Below are 15,936 nucleotides of genomic sequence, written 5' to 3'. Positions count from 1 at the left end.
TGTAACTTCCCTCACTGCTCTAAACTGCTGGGAAATTACTAATTTCCCTTGGAAGGGAAAGCGCTTGGACGAGAAACGCGTTCGAGGCAGGTGTCCCCGGAGAGTGACGGTGCCCGGGGCACCTCGCACATCATTAAATTGCTACATCACAGAAAATTGCAAACTGAGTACCGTGACCTTCGCCTCCAAACATTTCACATTAAAATGCTTTAAAGCTCCTTCTGCAGTGCCATTGCAAAGACAGCTAAGGTTATTTGTTGGTCTTCCAACGCTGTTCTTTTCTTTTGATGTTATAAAAGTACAGTTCCCTAAACCGTCACCTTTGGAAGTGCTTGATCTTGCCAAGAACTATACATGTACTAAGGGGCAATCTGTGCCCCGATTTGTCTGCGTATGGAAACATCCCTGCCTATTTGAAGCGCAAGCTGTCCATGAAGGAAAAGGAAACAGAAACACACAAAAAAACCCCAAAAACAGAACACACAAACTTTACTTTGAGTTTTTTATGGCCTTTCTTAGGTATGTTGTGTGGAAGAGGATTTCAGAGCACTGGTTATATAGAAACATTGCAAAAAACTTGCTGGTCACCTAATGCCACGTCAGCCCTTCGAGAAGAGCAATTGTTCTCCCAGCTCTTTTAGTTTGTTTGGTTTTGCTTTTTCATCGGGCTTTGACCCTCGAAGCTGACATGTCCTACTCGAAGAGCAGCACATCGGTCCACAGCAGGTCTCACCCGGAGGCCAGAAGATCTCCTGCCGCCCCGGCTTGTCCGAGTGAGCTGGGATGTGCTCACCAGGGTCAGGGCCTCCCACTCCAGCGTAGCTGCACTGGCGAGGCGTGCTCACCCGCAGCCTGGCCTTTGGAGGTGAACTGAGCCACTCCGCAGCAAATCCTTTCTTGTTCTGGAGGAGGGAGGCCTTACTGAGTTATAAGTCATGGTTATTTTAGGGGAAGTGTTTATGGAGCTGAAGCTTCACTGCCCAGTGTTCAGCGCAGCGTGGTACTACCATGCCTTTCAATACAGTGCTCAGGGACTAACCCCAAACGGGTCCGTGCTGTGCAAGAAGCTCACAAGTGCAAACAGCAGATTTCACGTCTGAATATGAGCTGAGAACGCCTCATTTTACAAAGCCACCGTGTTTTTCTGGTCTTCAAAATGAGGAGAAGCCATTCCTTCTTTGGCGTCATTCACCAGGGGCTGGTGGGTTTCCGAGCTACACCTGCCCTGGCACAAACCCACGCGCAGGAGGCTCCGGGCTCCTACGGGCTGGGACGCAGCGGCACTAGGGACCTGTGGCCCAGACGGGGCCTCGCGGCGGCGGCGGAGACGGAGCGAAGGGGACGAGCGAAGGGGGCATTGGAGGAGGCTGCGGGGGGGCCAGGTGCAGCGGCCAGGACTAGGGGTAGGGGTGTGGGCCGGGGGAGGGTGCTGGGGCCAGGTGGGGTGGCGGGTGCCCGGGTGGGTGCCAGTGCCAGGGTGGGTGCCGGGGTTGGGTGCCGGTGCTGAGGGCGGGTGCCAGGGGTGGGTGCTGGGACCAGGTATCGCTGGTGGGTGCCAGTGCCAGGGTGGGTGCCGGGGTTGGGTGCCGGTGCTGAGGGCAGGTGCCAGGGGTGGGTGCCAGAGCCAGGGCTGGGTGCCGGTGCCAAGGGTGGGTGCCGGGACCAGGTGCTGGTGCTGGGGCTGGTGCCAGGGTGGGTGCTGGGGCCAGTGCCGGGACCAGGTGCTGGTGCTGGGGTGGGTGCGGGTGGGTGCTGGGGCGGGTGCCAGTGCTGGGGACGGGTGCTGGAACCAGGGGTGGGGGCCGGGTGTCTGGGGGCCGGGGCCAGATGGAGGGGTGGGTGCTGGGGGTGGGTGCCGGGGCCGGGGGTGGGTGCTGGTGCCAGGCTGGGTGCCAGGGCCGGGGGCGGGTGCCGGTGCCAGACCCGGTGCCGGGGCGGGTACCGACGCCAGCCGGGGTGGGGGCCGGTGCCAGGCAGGGCGGGTGTCAGGCGGTGCCGGTGCCGGTGCCAGGCCCGGTGCCGGTGCCGGTGCCGGGCGGGGCGGGCGCCGGGGCGGGTGCCGGTGCCAGACCCGGTGCCGGGGCGGGTGCCGACGGCAGCCGGGGTGGGGGCCGGTGCCAGGCAGGGCGGGTGTCAGGCGGGGCCGGGGCCGGTGTCAGGCCCGGTGCCGGTGCCGGTGCCGGTGCCGGTGCCGGTGCCGGTGCCGGTGCCGGTGCCGGTGCCGGGCGGGGCGGGCGCCGGGGCGGGCGGCACATTCCGGGCAGGCGCAGTGGGCGCGGGGCGGTGCGCGGCGGCGGCGGTGGCAGTGCGCGCTGGGGGCGGCCGCCGCAGCGCGGGGCCATGGAGGCGGCGGCGGAGCCGGATCCGGGCCCGGGCCCCGCGGCGGGGCCGCAGCCGGGGGCCGAGGAGATCGACATGTCCCTGGGTAGGGCCGCGGGCCGCGCTGGCCGGGGGGAGCGGGCGGCGGCCGGGGGGCGGCGGGGCCGTGCGCGGGCTGCGTGGGAACGGCGTGTGCGGGGCAGGGGCCAACTCGGGAAGAGCCCGAAAACACCCCGAAAACATTACATCCGAAGGCGACCCGAGGGGAAGAAGCACAAGAAACGGGCAACAGGGAGAAACGCCAGCTTGAGGCCGGGCTCCGGTGGCCAGGCCATAACCCCGAGGGAGCCTTGCGCGGAGGGACGCGCTCCCAAAACGCAGCCACAGCCCGCTCTTGGGGTCACTCGACGTGCGCACTATTAATAGCGGCGTGCTCGTGATGCTGGCCATTCCTCGGGCCGGGGCCGCGCCAGCAGCGCATAAACAACTGCCCTTTTATTAGCTCCGGAGGCCGGGGCGATAGATCTGGGTGCATGACTGCGCTGCCGTCCCCACGCGGGGAGGAACGGCGGCCAGCGCCTTTTATGATGGGGTTAGCTTCCTAACAGAAAGTTTGAGTCATCTCTTCCTAGAGGCGAGACATCTATCAGGGCGGGTAGGACATTTTTCACGGCGAGCTCAGGCTGAGCCTGTCGCTGATGCAAACTGATTTTTGTGGTGCTATGAGGGCTTACCGCAAAAATGGTTCTGGCCCTTAGTTCTTCAGCTGTTTTTTTCCCACGGTGTTGCTTGCACATCCCTTTTGGGTCTTCCCGCATGTGGTGCCCCCCTTGTTTTTGCTGTCACTGAATGCTTCTCTCTGTCGGGCCTTCTGTGGTCCACCTCCGTGTTCAGCCCAGACTACCCCTAACTCGAGGCAGAAGAGAGGAGCGGAGAACAAGAGCCCTGGTCATAAGTGATGCTTTTACCCTCAGGTGTTTGTTTCCTTGCTTGGGTTAGCAGTCAAGGGTGACTGCAGGAGTTACCCTAAGGCCCCCCTACAGAACTAGTGCTGTCTTGAGGGCATTATAGAGGTACCTTATAGGACCTCTCAGGATCCCTTCCAGTATAATACTCCCACATTGACATTTGTGGGAGCAAAAGAAAGGGTAACGACTGATGTCTAAGCAAACAAGACCACCAAAAGCCGGTAGAGCAGGCAGAGTGGATGGTTCTTTCCTTGCTAATTTGGCAAAAGCTAAAACGTTCTGCTTGGAGCTTAGTAGATGTGGTTTCATTACTGGCTAAATATTTTCTGGAAATTTGGAGATTTAAAGAAGAAATTGTTGGAAAATTTAAATTAGTGAGATGTCCCTTTCCTTTGTCTTTCCCCTTCTGGCTTCAGAATAGCTTGAATTAAAAAGACCCCCTCGATTTCAAGCCACCTGATTGGGAACTGAGGGGCTTTGGGCCCCAGGGGGATGGTTTCTTGGTAGAGCTGTGTGTGCAGAGGTGGTCCGTGCATGGTCCACATACCTCAGCTTCCAGAGCTGCCTTTTAAAGAGAGGTAGAAGCTTTAAGCTGAAAGTGGCTAAATCACAGTGGGAAAAGGAAAAGTTACTGGCAGATCCTAAGATTTGTTATTTCATTCAGGCTCTGCGTCCTGGGAGCTGCATTGGGATGGTGTCTTGCAAAGCAAGCGAGTAACATCTCTTAGTTCATGGAAGAGCCAAATAGAGTCCATTTTCCAGAACCGCATAATGAGTTGGAAGCCCTAGACCTGTTTGGGGCGAACAGCAGCTCGTTCAGCAGGCATCAGGGGTGGGGGATCCCGGGGACGCGAGCAGGTCATGCTGGGGCCGTTTTGGTGCATCCCAGGCCATTTCATCCCACCCTCATGTGGTGAGGTGGAGATGGTGACGCAGAGGTGAGAGGTGGCAGCATCTCCCCTAGATAGCCAGAACATCATGAGTCAAGTCCTGAAGCCTGCAGGACTTAAAATACAAAGTGCTACTGATATTCCTTGTGCACATTGCATTTATTCGCTTACTGCTTTTTGCACCACAGAGGTTTATGGCTTCCAGCTTCATCCCATACCCCTGGGGGCTGGAAGCTTGCTTGGGGGTTTAAAGCAGTGAGGAGAGTCGTGGGGGCCGCTGGGTTGACTCCAGGAGCTGGGAACTGAGAGGAGAGCACCCCACGACCTCCTGGTAAGCTGCGAGCGCTGAAATCTCTCCTGCACATGGCAGATATGTGCCGGACGGTGACACATTTTCACATAATTCACTGCACTCTAATCTCCAGCCCGCAGGAGCCAAGTAAATTGATCCTGTACTTTCTGAGCTAGGCTTAATCTTTTATTGTCCGTCCAGTGTGGCTCGCAGGACCGTGAGCTCCGCTTTTATGGAGGCCGAGCACAAGCACCAGAAGGGGGAATTGATGCTGGTGGAAATCACAGGTTTTCTGGGTTTCCCCTTTGCCGTTTCTGATCTAGACGACATCATAAAGCGCCACAAGAAGGAGCAGAGCGGTGCCCAGGCGGCCGGGAACAGGCGGAGGCAGCAGGTGAAGAACCGGAATTCGGCGTTCGGGTACGGGCGGCCCCGCTTCCGCACCTGGATGCAGAGGAACTTGCAAGGTGCGTGAGCATGCCTGCGAAAGCGCCGGCACGGCACGGGAAAACACATTTGCATGACAAGATACAGCTCCTAAATCCTTTTTGGATCCTGTTCCTGCATGCCTATAGTGTACGCTTTTGCTCAGAATAGCTTTTCTCTCTGCAACAATGACATATCAGGGCCCTTTCAGAGCGTAAATTCACCCGTTTCTCTCCCTTCCAGCCTCTCATGAATTACTGATTCAAAGCGACTTAATATCTATTCTCTATTCCCTTTTGGCTTTGCATATTTTAATTATGCCTCTTCCTAATCCTCTTTTTCCCAGAACACACTTAAATTACCCCTTCAGTAACTGTCTTTGATAGCTCAGTTATTGGAGCTAATTTGTCATTTTCGCCAACCATGCTATTTTTATGATGTGTTTTTTTTTTTATACTGCCATGTGATCGCACGCTAATTTAGGTTTGGTTCCACTAGCTTGCATCCACCAAACGAAGGTGATCTGCTGTATGAAATGCCGTCTTCAATTCTCAAAATTTCTCAAAATTTTACTTTTTTAAAAAATTATTGTTAAAGTGCTTTCACTGAAGATTTTGGTGGCTTTGTGCAGCGACGTCCCTGCATTCCTCCCTTTGAGCACATGTGGCACATCTGGACAATGGGGCTGCCGGGAGCAGGTCCTGCGTGTCGCCGAGCGGCTTCCCCCACATGCATCCCTGTTCTCAACCACATATTGCCTTACCAAGAATAGTTCCGGTGAAATGCTCATAATTTCCCTTTGCAAATTGATTTTTTCTGCCAGAAAAGAAATATAAGATTTGATATTCTTCCACGTTCAAGGGGCTACAGCATTCGGAGTCAGATAAACCCAATGGAATATTTCCGTGTAGCTGTTCCTTAGGAAGGAGGACTTTTGATTTCATTTATGTTATGACTTTTGCTAGTCTTAGTATTTCATAGGTGTAACTGGATTTGAATTCAGCCCTGCCAAGCACAGGGGCCCACGAGGCTGTCTGGCACTGGTGTCGGCAGCAATTTAGGAAGCTCTGCTCGGCCAGGAATTCAGCCGGTACCTCCCTGGGGGCTCCCTCCGCTCCGCTGCTGCTGACACGGAGCCCCCCCGGGCCGAGACGTGATAACCGTTATCGAAATGAGGATCAGGACAGCGCAGCGCTGTCACGGCCGAGCGTGCAGAAGGGTATTATGCTGATTAAACCAGCGGGAGAATTCATGCAAGCAAAGTGCTGTTATCCCTCCTGGAATTTGGCTTAAACCATCCCCCAAGGGGGGGGATGATGGCCCCACTGCTTTTTAATGACAAAAACTCCAGTTTTAAATCTCCTCCACGGAGAGTCCGTCAGACACCGGGGCTTCTCCTGGGCTGAGCTTGCAGAGGCGGCTCCTGGGCAGCACAGGGGTGCTCAGCACCGGGCGCTGAGCGTGCTGCATCCGAGCAAGGGGGGGATTTTCCCCAGCTGCCGATGCCGTGGACTTTGTTAAAGGGTTCTTTTATTAATAAATATCCTCCAGACTTTTTGCAGCGGTGGGGCCTGCCGCGTGTCACGCTGCAAGCTCCGCGTGATGGACCGGGGCCTCGGTCCCCAGCTGGCATACGCGGGGTCCCCTCGGAGGCTGGCGGCCCCGCGGTTAGTTATTCACGCTGGCCGAGATGTGCCTGAGTGCACTGCTGAGCAGAGGCTCGCTAATGCGAACTGACTGGCGGGGGCAGGAGTTTCGAGCCAGGGTTGCCTTTTGCATCAGTCCCTCCCATTGCACCGGGGAAATATCCAGGAAGGGCAGCTGAGCTCAGCCTCTGTTGCTGGAAAGAAAATGCCCTCCCCGGTTTCCAGGCAAGCTCCATGGTGGCTGTGAGCGAGAACGAGAAAGGGAAAAACAACCTGCGGGGACAGAACCAGGCGGGAACAAAGGGCCGTTAAACGCGGCAAGGGGACATCTGGCTGCAGAAGATACAGCTTGCTGAAATTTGGGTGTTTTTCAGGAGAGCGTAATTTACACACCTGCACTTTTCCTGCACTCAACGTGCATTATTTGCAAGGATGTGACTTTACCGGCCCCCCCCAGGACTTGCAAACAGCACTGCATTTTCCTGAGTGTCGCCTACTGGCACCTTCTGCCTTAACGAGCAAAGCTCTTTGTGAGGTGCTTCCCACGGGCCTGTCCTGGCGCTTCTCGCTTTTTAGAGCCAGAATTGGTCACGTCACTTTTGCTGCTTTGCCTTGTATTCCAGCGAACCTGCGTTGCGCCCTGGGGCTAGAGCCTTCATTAATCACTGCGGTGATGCCCCGTGACGGGAATGTCATTGCTTCCCCAGAACACTTCATTTCTAATTGCACCAAGTCATTATAAATTGCTGTGATGTAGGAATCGATGGTACAGGATCGATACATACGTCTAACCGCTCCGTGGTTTGTGTCACTGAGGTTCTGTAATACGGTGTGCAGGGTTTTAACCACACATCCTCTCGCTACCCCCTGCAATTCACTGCTTTATGCCTTTTCTTTGACTGCGCCCGTACTAATGATTTATACACCCCTGCGAGTCTGCATTCGCATTTCCCCGAGACAGCTCCTCGGGAAATTTCTACTCAGTTATGGCTACAGAAGTTTATCATATGCAGTAATCAGGCTCTAATGCAGCTTGCTTCCCTCGGAAAGGCTGAGCACTTTCCTTTCACCCGGCACTGCACAACACTTAGAAATCATAAACAGACACGGGGAAGAAAGTTAAATGTGAGATCGGCTATTTGTCTGTGCATGTTGTACAGTTACTTAAAACAGCAGCAAGAGGTGCCCCGCTCGGTGTGTGCAGTCAGGAAGGGTGTGCCCAGGGTAAAAAGGAAAACGGAGAGCAATTACGGGCTGGTCCTCACTTATCAAGTAGTATAGCGTGAGCTATTCCAGCCTGCGCTGGGTTGGTCTGCTGGATGCTTGAGTCACTCGCATATCGGTATCAAAAACCTTCTCGTTTCACGGTTAATTCACAGCCACGTGAGCTCTGGTGGCAGATTGACAGGTTTCCTGATGCGAGGGTTGCTGCCTTTATTAGGATTCAGAATTGTGGAAGGCTTTTCTCTTCTGTTTTCTTTCAAATTAAATAATGTTTGGCTGTTCTACCTGTAATAATTATGTTAGAGGGAGACATTGGAAAGATGGATCATTTTTTGTTCTGGGAAACTAATTTACTTTCCTTGAAGAAATTACTGTGCTTCCTGCATCACTGTTTACTCAGATACTTCTAGATCATATGAATTAACCTTATTAAGGCTTGAAAAACTGCATTTCTAAATCAAGTGGTGAAGGATGCTAAAACAAGTGCTTTGTTTCTTAGGACCCAACCGCTTCAGAAGAGGCTTTGGACAACAGCAGCACAATAGAAGGCAATTCAGGAATACTGTGCCCGGTCCCCGGAGAAGAGCAGCTGCCGCATTAAATGGAGTGAGCCCGTTAAATCGCCAGGCGTCCGCTCAAGAGGTGGGGGGAATAATGAAGGTACAGCTGTTCCCAAATGTCATGTACCGATCAGCTAGATTTTATGATCCTGGATCACCCCAAAGAACAATCTACATAATAAATGTACAGGCACAGTCTTTTATGTGCTTGCACACTGCATTTGTATGCATAGGTGAGTATGGCACGTATGCATATAAAACAGCAATTTTCCAGTTGGGTTTGTAAGCTTAAGACTTGGTATATTTTCTATTGAATCTGTTCCAGTGGGTTTTCCAAAAAAAGGTCTTAAAAATGTGTTCTTAAAAGCTTTTAAAATACTGAAACATTTTCATTCGATTCTTCAGTTATTTTTAAGACCCAGGAGATGAGGAAGAAGATATGTGTTCACCATTAAAGTAATTCTTATAGCTTCCTTCTGAGTATCTCTAAAATTAAATTGGCTTGGAGCAGAAGGTGGAAATCCAGCAGGTAGATAGTCCTCTGTGAGAAGAGGTGGTTTTTTTCTGCCCTGGTGGAAATCTGCTCAATTAGGAGGTCATGTATGCTCCGTAAGCTTTCAAAAACCCATCAAAGTGGTGAAGCTGATGCCACATTTAATGACTGTCCCCTGAGAGTATAAATAAGAGAGCCCTAAACTGAGCATGGGTGAGCATGAAGTGTGGTTATTCCTGAAAATATAGACTGTGGTGACTCAGGTTATGTACTGAGTGTGGCTGGATATTAACAGAAAGTAATTAGTAGTTGCTAGGAGGCATAATTCTATGGTAGCTTCCATTTTGCAGAAATAAACCAAGTGGGAAAAACATGGGAACACACCTTATTTAGTGGGTAGTAACAGTGATAGTGGTTGTCCCATGGAAATAGGCTGGATAGAGTATGGAGCAGTTGTACAAGTAACAGCAGGAGGACCTACACCCCAGAGAAGGTGTTTTCTGATGTGCTCCATACTCCAGAGCTCAGACTTGGCAACGTGCATGTCCAAATGATAAACCGTTGATGACCAAAAGAAACATGAGCAAAGCTATAAAGCTTGGCTTGTGCAAAATTTGCACTCTGCAGACTGTTTTTTTTTGGTTTTTCTGCACCATTAGAATGAAATGTTCTTCCTGTTACTTGTATTCTCATACATGGTAATGGGTACACGTAAGCTGCTTGTTGACAACAGTATATAACAAATCCAAATGTTGAAAAGAAACACTGCTCAATACAAATATTCCTGCTGTAAATGCAAAAGACCATGCAAGAGAACTGGTTTTAATAAATTTTAGTTAGGAATCAGTCTCCCATTAAGAAAATATTGAAGGCAAAAAAACCTCCCACCATTTGCAGAGCAGAGTTGTTCTGTTTTAAGACTCCAGAAGTTGCGAAGAAGAAACAGTTGTGAATGAAAATACAGGTAATGCAGAGCATGCAGTGCAGGGCTAAACCCCTTGGAAACCATCTCAAGCAGTGCTGAATGCATCAGCGAGCCATGAAGGCTCCTCCTGGCCAGGGATCACGCGCTGGTGACCACCATTCTCTTGCTGCTCTTCCAGGGTAACAAGAGCAACGATGCTTTTGCCAAAAGTGGTAGCAGCGGGGACCCGGAGGCGCGGAGACGGCCACCGCTGGGCCCCAAGAGATTCAGAGCAGCAGCTGCCAACACCCACGCCGCAGGGAGAAGGTAACATCCTTGGTAGCTCCAGCCTTTTTGGTTTTCAGCAACTTCCTGGGCACTTTGGGGGCTCCTCTCCCATTGCGAACTGCTGCAATGATGAGTGCACGTGGTGCGAGAGAAACACCCTGGAGTGTATTGGGAAAGCACTTGGAAATAAAAAGCTGTGTGCTCATAGTTGATAAGGCAGATATCAGATCCATCAATTTATTTTAGCAAGTAGCAAAAACTGACCTTTCTACTTTTATTAAACTTTTAGTCTGTCGCTATGGGGAAAACTTTTGAAAGGTGAAGTAACACTTATTTTCATGAAGGTAGGAAGTGTAAATTCCAGCCTGTTCCAACCTTAGGGCGCAGATAGAGGGAGAGACTCCTTGATGCTGCGCCCTGGAGCCGAGACTGAGCCGGGCTCTCCGGATCCAGGCTCCTGGGCTCAGTAGACGAAAGATGGCCGAGCTAAGGCTGCCGCTGTTCCTCCTTGCTCCTTTGGCACGTAGCTTTTGAGGCCAGCCGAGGCTCCTGTGTGTCCTGGACCACAGCATTTCAGTGCCTGTCCCATCCCGCTCCTTGTGTGCTCCAAGCAGGGTTTGCCAGCGCAGGTCGGAGAGGGATCCAGGGAGGCAGGTGTCTGCGGCCAAAAGCAGCGCGAGAGGGGGTCAGCAGCCTCCCGCTGACGTTCTGTTCAGATAAAATTGCCCCAAATACTTGGGGAAAGGAAGCTCAGTGTCAGCATCTGTCTGTATTTGCTTTGAGCAGAGAAGGGACTGACTGACCTCCAGAGGTCCCTTCTCACCAGATTTTCTCTGTGATTCTGTTCTATGACGTTTTTAATGGAAATAGTTGAGAACAAGAAAAAGTTGTTGTTTCATCTGAGCAGGAAGACTAGTTCCACTGAAATTCTTTGGAGGTAGAAAAACCTGTTGGGCTGAACTTGATAACATGTATCTTAATTTGTTTTTTTGCATGCTTTTTAATACCAAACTCGGTTAGGTATTTCAGTGTTAAACTTCAGGAGGGGTCTGGCATTTTGCTCACTGGAGTCCTTTTCTCTCTTCCCCAGTAACAGCAAGCCTTTCGTGCTGAACAGGGGACCAGGCTTCCAGCAGAAACGGATGCAGCAGCAGTACTCCAAAGCCAACTTTCAGAGCAGGGTCAGTATAGAGACATCTTCAGTACGACTTGCTGAATGTGACAACCCTTCAGTTTTACCAGCCCGTGCCCAGCTGGACTTTTGCTTCCAGAAACAGCTGGGAGAAATGGCCATTTCTAACAGAGAATATATTCCTAGGAAATTGTTTGCAGGGCAGGGTCAATAGCTCTTATTGAGCTTATGCAGCTTAGTATCTGGCATCTGGAAAATTAAACCTGGGCAGGTGAATAGAAGTAGCCCTTGTAGCTCGTATTTACATTCACCAAATGAAATACTTGAAAAGCAATCAGTGTTCCTGAGAGGTAATTCTTTAATTGATTTTCTTTTTTTATTTCACAGCAAATGGATGCAATCGGAGACAGGAAACAACCAAGGATGAGAAGGTAATTGATGGAAAAGGCACACTGCAAACACGACTCGCTCGTTAGCACTTGAATCAAAGCTGGATGCGTTTCTCCGTCTTGGCAGGTGGCAAGTGAAACCCAGCCCCGGAGCAGTGCTGACGGTTTCTGTGGCTAATCCCCAGGCGAGCCAGACCAGTGCGTAAGTAAATGAGGTGATTCGTTAAGATGGGAACCCTACAAAAGCCATTGCAAATCCCTTTAGCATTGCTGCAGCTTTGCTTCTTTTACAACGAGAGCAGAATGAATGGTTCAGACCCCAAACGGTTAGCAAATGGTGTCTCTGTTTATGGCTTATCTGGAAAGAGACTGTAATTACCTTGTTGTTTGTTCATTATCCAGACTAATGGGGAAACGGGAGTGCTGTCAGGCTGGGCGCAGGAGCCGGCTGTGGGACCTCGGCACTGCAGCGGGTGCTGAGCCGGTGCACGGGCAGGAGCTGGCACCCAGCGAGGGGTGGAAGGCAGGGGAGAGGGGAGGGAGGGTGAGTGAGGGCATTTTGGCAAATGCTGGGCACAAAAAGCATCCCGTGCTAGCTTTGATGTGACTAAATTCCCTGTGCTGGAGCTGAGCCCGTGCCAGCTTTTCTCATGGCCCTGAGCAGACGCAGCCAGGCTGCCGTGAGAGCCACGGGAAGCACGGGGCATGCCAGCATCTCCTTGCCCGCTTGCAGGCAATAGCAAGCGAGCTGCCTTAGCTGCCCGATTGAATCCAGATCGCGGTGCTCTGTGCCTTCCCCAGGCCCGGAGGCAAGCGGCCGTTCCTGAGGAGCCCGAGGCCCCCGCCGCGGGTGGCCAAGCCCCAGCCGAAGGGAGTGCTGCTGAGGTTCAACTTCCGCGCCATGGCGAACCAGGTAGAGGAAAGTCGACGGGACGCGTGGCACCTTGCACCCTGCAGCAGCCACGTCGCTAATCTGTTAACGTCACGCTCAGGTTTTCAGGGCTGCCAGTTAGCTTTATTTAGTGTAAGCTGGGAGGAAAATGCTGTAGCCTGGTTGGACAGGTTGTTCACAAAGCTGAAGGCGCCTGAGAAGACTGTTCAGCAACTACAGACTCAGCCTAACTTCTCCCGTGCTGCTGGCCCCTCTTGGTCTGTCGTAGTGCTTGCTTGGAGTGGGAGGATGCTCCGGCTCCTTGTGAGCGGTCCTGGCCGGGGGAGGACGTTTCACTGGTGCTCTGTGTGCTCCCTGCTCCTCAGAGATGCGCGACACTTCCTCTGGGCCATGTTCCCTCTTTGCTTGAGTGACCTTCTCGGTGCCACGTCTTACGCTGAAGTATGGCCTCTGTATGGAGCAGGTCAGAAGTCCTGCGCCACCGTCCTCCGTTGGCAGTGCTCCTTGTCTGGATGGTTGGGTTTTACTTGATGCCTTGTGCTCAGATGCCGTCTGCTTGCTCCTGTCCTTGCCGAGGATGCCCTGTGTCTCGGGGCTGGGCACTGCTTGGAGGTTTTCCAGCTGCACACAGTCTGTCGAGCTCCTTGTCTCCGTGTGACGAGTGGTTTAATTGACTAACTGGCTGTGAAGTGCCGTCCTGACTGATGGGCTCTAATCAGTACCCTGCTACGAGTTTGGCCGTGCTTTGCCATGAGGCTCGGGACTGAATCACTCTCCCTTTCCCCTGCAGACCAGCCTGACGCTGGATGAGAGATTCTCTGGGCTGAGGAATAAGCGGCGCTTTACAGCGGCAAGGAGCGCTGGCCGGACAGTCACCATGCCTTAGCACCGCACGCTCATCCCGGGGACTGCCGATAACAGTCCGGGCCCCGTAACGGGCAGCTCAATAAAACTCGATAGATTTCCTCCGAGATAGCTAATTTGGCAATGTGCCGTCTCCTTCCTTACACCCAGCACGAGCGAGTGAGCGAGGGCAGGGACGAGGCAGCAAGAGATGCAGGGCCAGAGCACGGGGCAGCGGGGATGTGCAAGGGGAGGTGGTGGAGGGGATATGAGTGGAGCCGAATTTGCTTCATGGGTGTAGGATGGTGATTCCTGTGAGAGGAAGGGGGGACCAGCTCCACGACGTACCTGTGGAGCCCTTTCCCGGGTTGTGTTGCTAGTGAGTGCAGGATTGATGCCACCGCCGTGTCTGCTCTTCTGTCTGTTTGGGAGGCAGAACGGGGAGAGGAGCGTGGGAAGGGGATGCTCCGGCCATTGCCGTTCCCCAGCTTCCACCCAAACGCCTCATTTCTGGCACACGCCGGGGTCCCTGACCTGAAGTTTGCTGTGTACAACCCTCGTCCTGACAATGTCCCTCCCTGCCCAGATGATCAGGCCTCGCATTTCTGGCTCTGCCTGCTGCTCTGCCTGCTAGGCTGCCGGCCCGGTTTCGGGGCTGGGGTAAGGAGTGCATGCTGTTGGCGTGGCTTTCCCTGCTGTGGAGCAAAGACAGGCTGCCCCGCTCCGGGTCAGCTTTTCCAGTGCTGCAGTACGTCTGCGTTAGGAGTTTCATAGGTGCAGCTCCAGCCCTGCTCAGAGCACCGGCATAATCAAGCTAGCATTTGCAGGAAGGAGGCCAGGCTACACAGCAGTCAGATAAAAACTGGCCGAGAAGCTAATGAGCTGGATCTAGACATTTGTTAACTAAGCCCTGCACCAGCCATGAGTCACTAATCCATTTTCCACCCGCTGCTGCAACCCAACACTGTGACCGCACTGGACGCAGGCTGTTCCTGCGCCCTGAGCTATACTTATAAAGGTAAATATTTGATAGAACGCTTTACGTTTTACACCGAGTGTCTTTAACAAGAGACTGGACTTGGAGTGGGTTTTACAGGAATTTGTGAAATGTTACTAGTTTACTAAGCAGTGATGTATGAGTCCAACGCACTGAATAAAAAAATAAAATACAAGTGTCAAATTTGGCATCCAGTTATTTACCTTCCTTCGACAGGCGTCTGGTGGATCAGCCTCCTGGGGCGGCTCCGTGAGCCCGTGGCACCGTACGCGCGGGCTGCAGGGGCTGCCACCTCCACGGCTTGGCTGCGGCCCCCAGGAGACGGTTTTGCAGTGCTGGCATCAGAGTCACCGCGGCCCCCCGGCCGTTTCCGTGGGCAGGCGTCCCTGCTGCTGGGCCTTGGCGCGCTCAGAGAATCAGCTGTGTAAAAACAACAGATTTTTTTTTCTGAAAAGCGTGCTTTGAGCAGAGGAGCCCCAGCTCAGTTGTGCAAGCAGAGTTTGCTGCTCCCAAAGCTGGCTCCAAAGCACAGCGAAAGCCCTGGGAGGTTTTTCCATAGGCACCCTGTAAAATCTTTGCTGGGATCTCTTCTGCTTTCAGCAGTATCAGCAAACTACCAGGACAGGCCTGGCTCTGAGCATGTCCAAAGCAGAAGGAGCACAAACTAATTTCCGGGCTAATTAACCTAGGAAAAGACATAATCTCTCAATGCAAACTACATACAGGTAACCTGGCAGATGAACAAGAAATACTGCTGTCACAAATGGCAACAGCCCTGATTTCAATTGCACTTTTGCGCTAAATTTTGACAAAAGATGGCAGAGTCAGTAAAAAAACCACGCTAACTTCTTACACTAGCTTGCAAAGGGATGGAGCCATTCAGCCGAGAAAGAAGAGGAGTGTTCAGCTGTTATCAGGGTGCTCAGAACATGCCCTGATATTCTCCAAGTAGCTGTTTTTCAGCAGTTTTTCACCTTATATTAGTTTTAAGGACTGCTTAAATTAAAATTGAGGACTTAATGATAAAAACTACACCCTTTTCTCCAGCTTGATTCCCCCAAAGAGCTGAGTGAATTTGCATAAAGCAAGGAAAGAAACCGGCTTTGTGCAGAAAGGTGCAAAATTTATAAGTAGCCAAAATGCCATTTTGGGAGCGGGCACGGCATCGGTGCACTCCAACTGGCATAAAATACCCCATTCTGTCACACTACCAAACCAGCAGAATAATTATCTCTAAAATTATCCTTGTCATTGGGCTTCAGGTTAGGCGCTGCGCAGAGCCTGGCTGGGCACTGTTTGGAGAAGGTGCTCCTTTGGCTTAGCAAAGCCTGCTAAAAGCAGTCAGGCTTTATTCTTTAACCACTGCCTGCAAGTTTTGTTTTTCCAGCTGGGCTGTTTTTATTCCTGCAGGGTTTGGGGGGGGGGGGGGGGGCCCAGGGTGCTGTTTCCGCGGTGGGGCCGGTGCCGCACGGGCAGGACGGCGGTCCCCTACCCGGAAGGTGGCAGCAGCCGGCTGTCCGCCGAGCCCCCCGCCGGGGCACCCGCAGTGGGGGACACAGGGAAAAGGCAGCTGCGCAACCTGCAAAAAAAGCCCTTTTGTTTTATTTTGGGTCAGCCAAACCAGTCTCCGGCTTTCCAAAATAATACCTCTGGTGGTGGCTGAGAGGTTTAAA

The 15,936-nt window shown here is 52.6% G+C and overlaps 1 protein-coding gene across 5 annotated transcripts; it reads left to right on the top strand.

The window, feature by feature from the left end:
- The first annotated feature begins 2,250 nt into the window (after window positions 1-2,250).
- LOC112989764 (UAP56-interacting factor-like) lies at window positions 2,251-14,438 on the top strand. 5 transcript variants are annotated; one of them, XM_064518364.1, is made up of 9 exons: window positions 2,254-2,425; window positions 4,793-4,936; window positions 8,265-8,425; window positions 9,922-10,049; window positions 11,101-11,191; window positions 11,530-11,573; window positions 11,659-11,733; window positions 12,333-12,444; window positions 13,214-14,438. In XM_064518364.1, exons 1-9 carry the CDS (start codon window positions 2,341-2,343, stop codon window positions 13,307-13,309), a joined length of 936 nt encoding a protein of 311 aa, XP_064374434.1. In that variant the 5' UTR covers window positions 2,254-2,340; the 3' UTR covers window positions 13,310-14,438. The 5 variants fall into 5 exon arrangements, with proteins under 5 accessions (XP_064374432.1, XP_064374433.1, XP_064374434.1 ...); XM_064518365.1 differs by lacking the exon at window positions 13,214-14,438 and adding an exon at window positions 12,524-12,692; XM_064518366.1 differs by having other exon boundaries at window positions 2,255-2,425; window positions 8,265-8,407.
- The last annotated feature ends 1,498 nt before the right edge of the window (window positions 14,439-15,936 follow it).

Source organism: Dromaius novaehollandiae, chromosome 11 (assembly GCF_036370855.1).
Source record: "Dromaius novaehollandiae isolate bDroNov1 chromosome 11, bDroNov1.hap1, whole genome shotgun sequence".
NCBI lineage: Eukaryota > Metazoa > Chordata > Aves > Casuariiformes > Dromaiidae > Dromaius > Dromaius novaehollandiae.
The sequence above is the reverse complement of the archived record's forward strand: the minus strand, read 5'-3'. Positions and strand labels throughout refer to the sequence as shown.

Bases quoted from the DNA above. Each gene is read 5' to 3' on its own strand.
- LOC112989764 (XM_064518362.1), top strand. From the start codon at position 2,341: ATGGAGGCGGCGGCGGAGCCGGATCCGGGCCCGGGCCCCGCGGCGGGG. The intron at 4,937-8,264 runs GTGCGTGAGCAT...TTTGTTTCTTAG, and splicing joins GATGCAGAGGAACTTGCAAG to GACCCAACCGCTTCAGAAGA. The intron at 11,192-11,529 runs GTCAGTATAGAG...TTTATTTCACAG, and splicing joins AAGCCAACTTTCAGAGCAGG to CAAATGGATGCAATCGGAGA.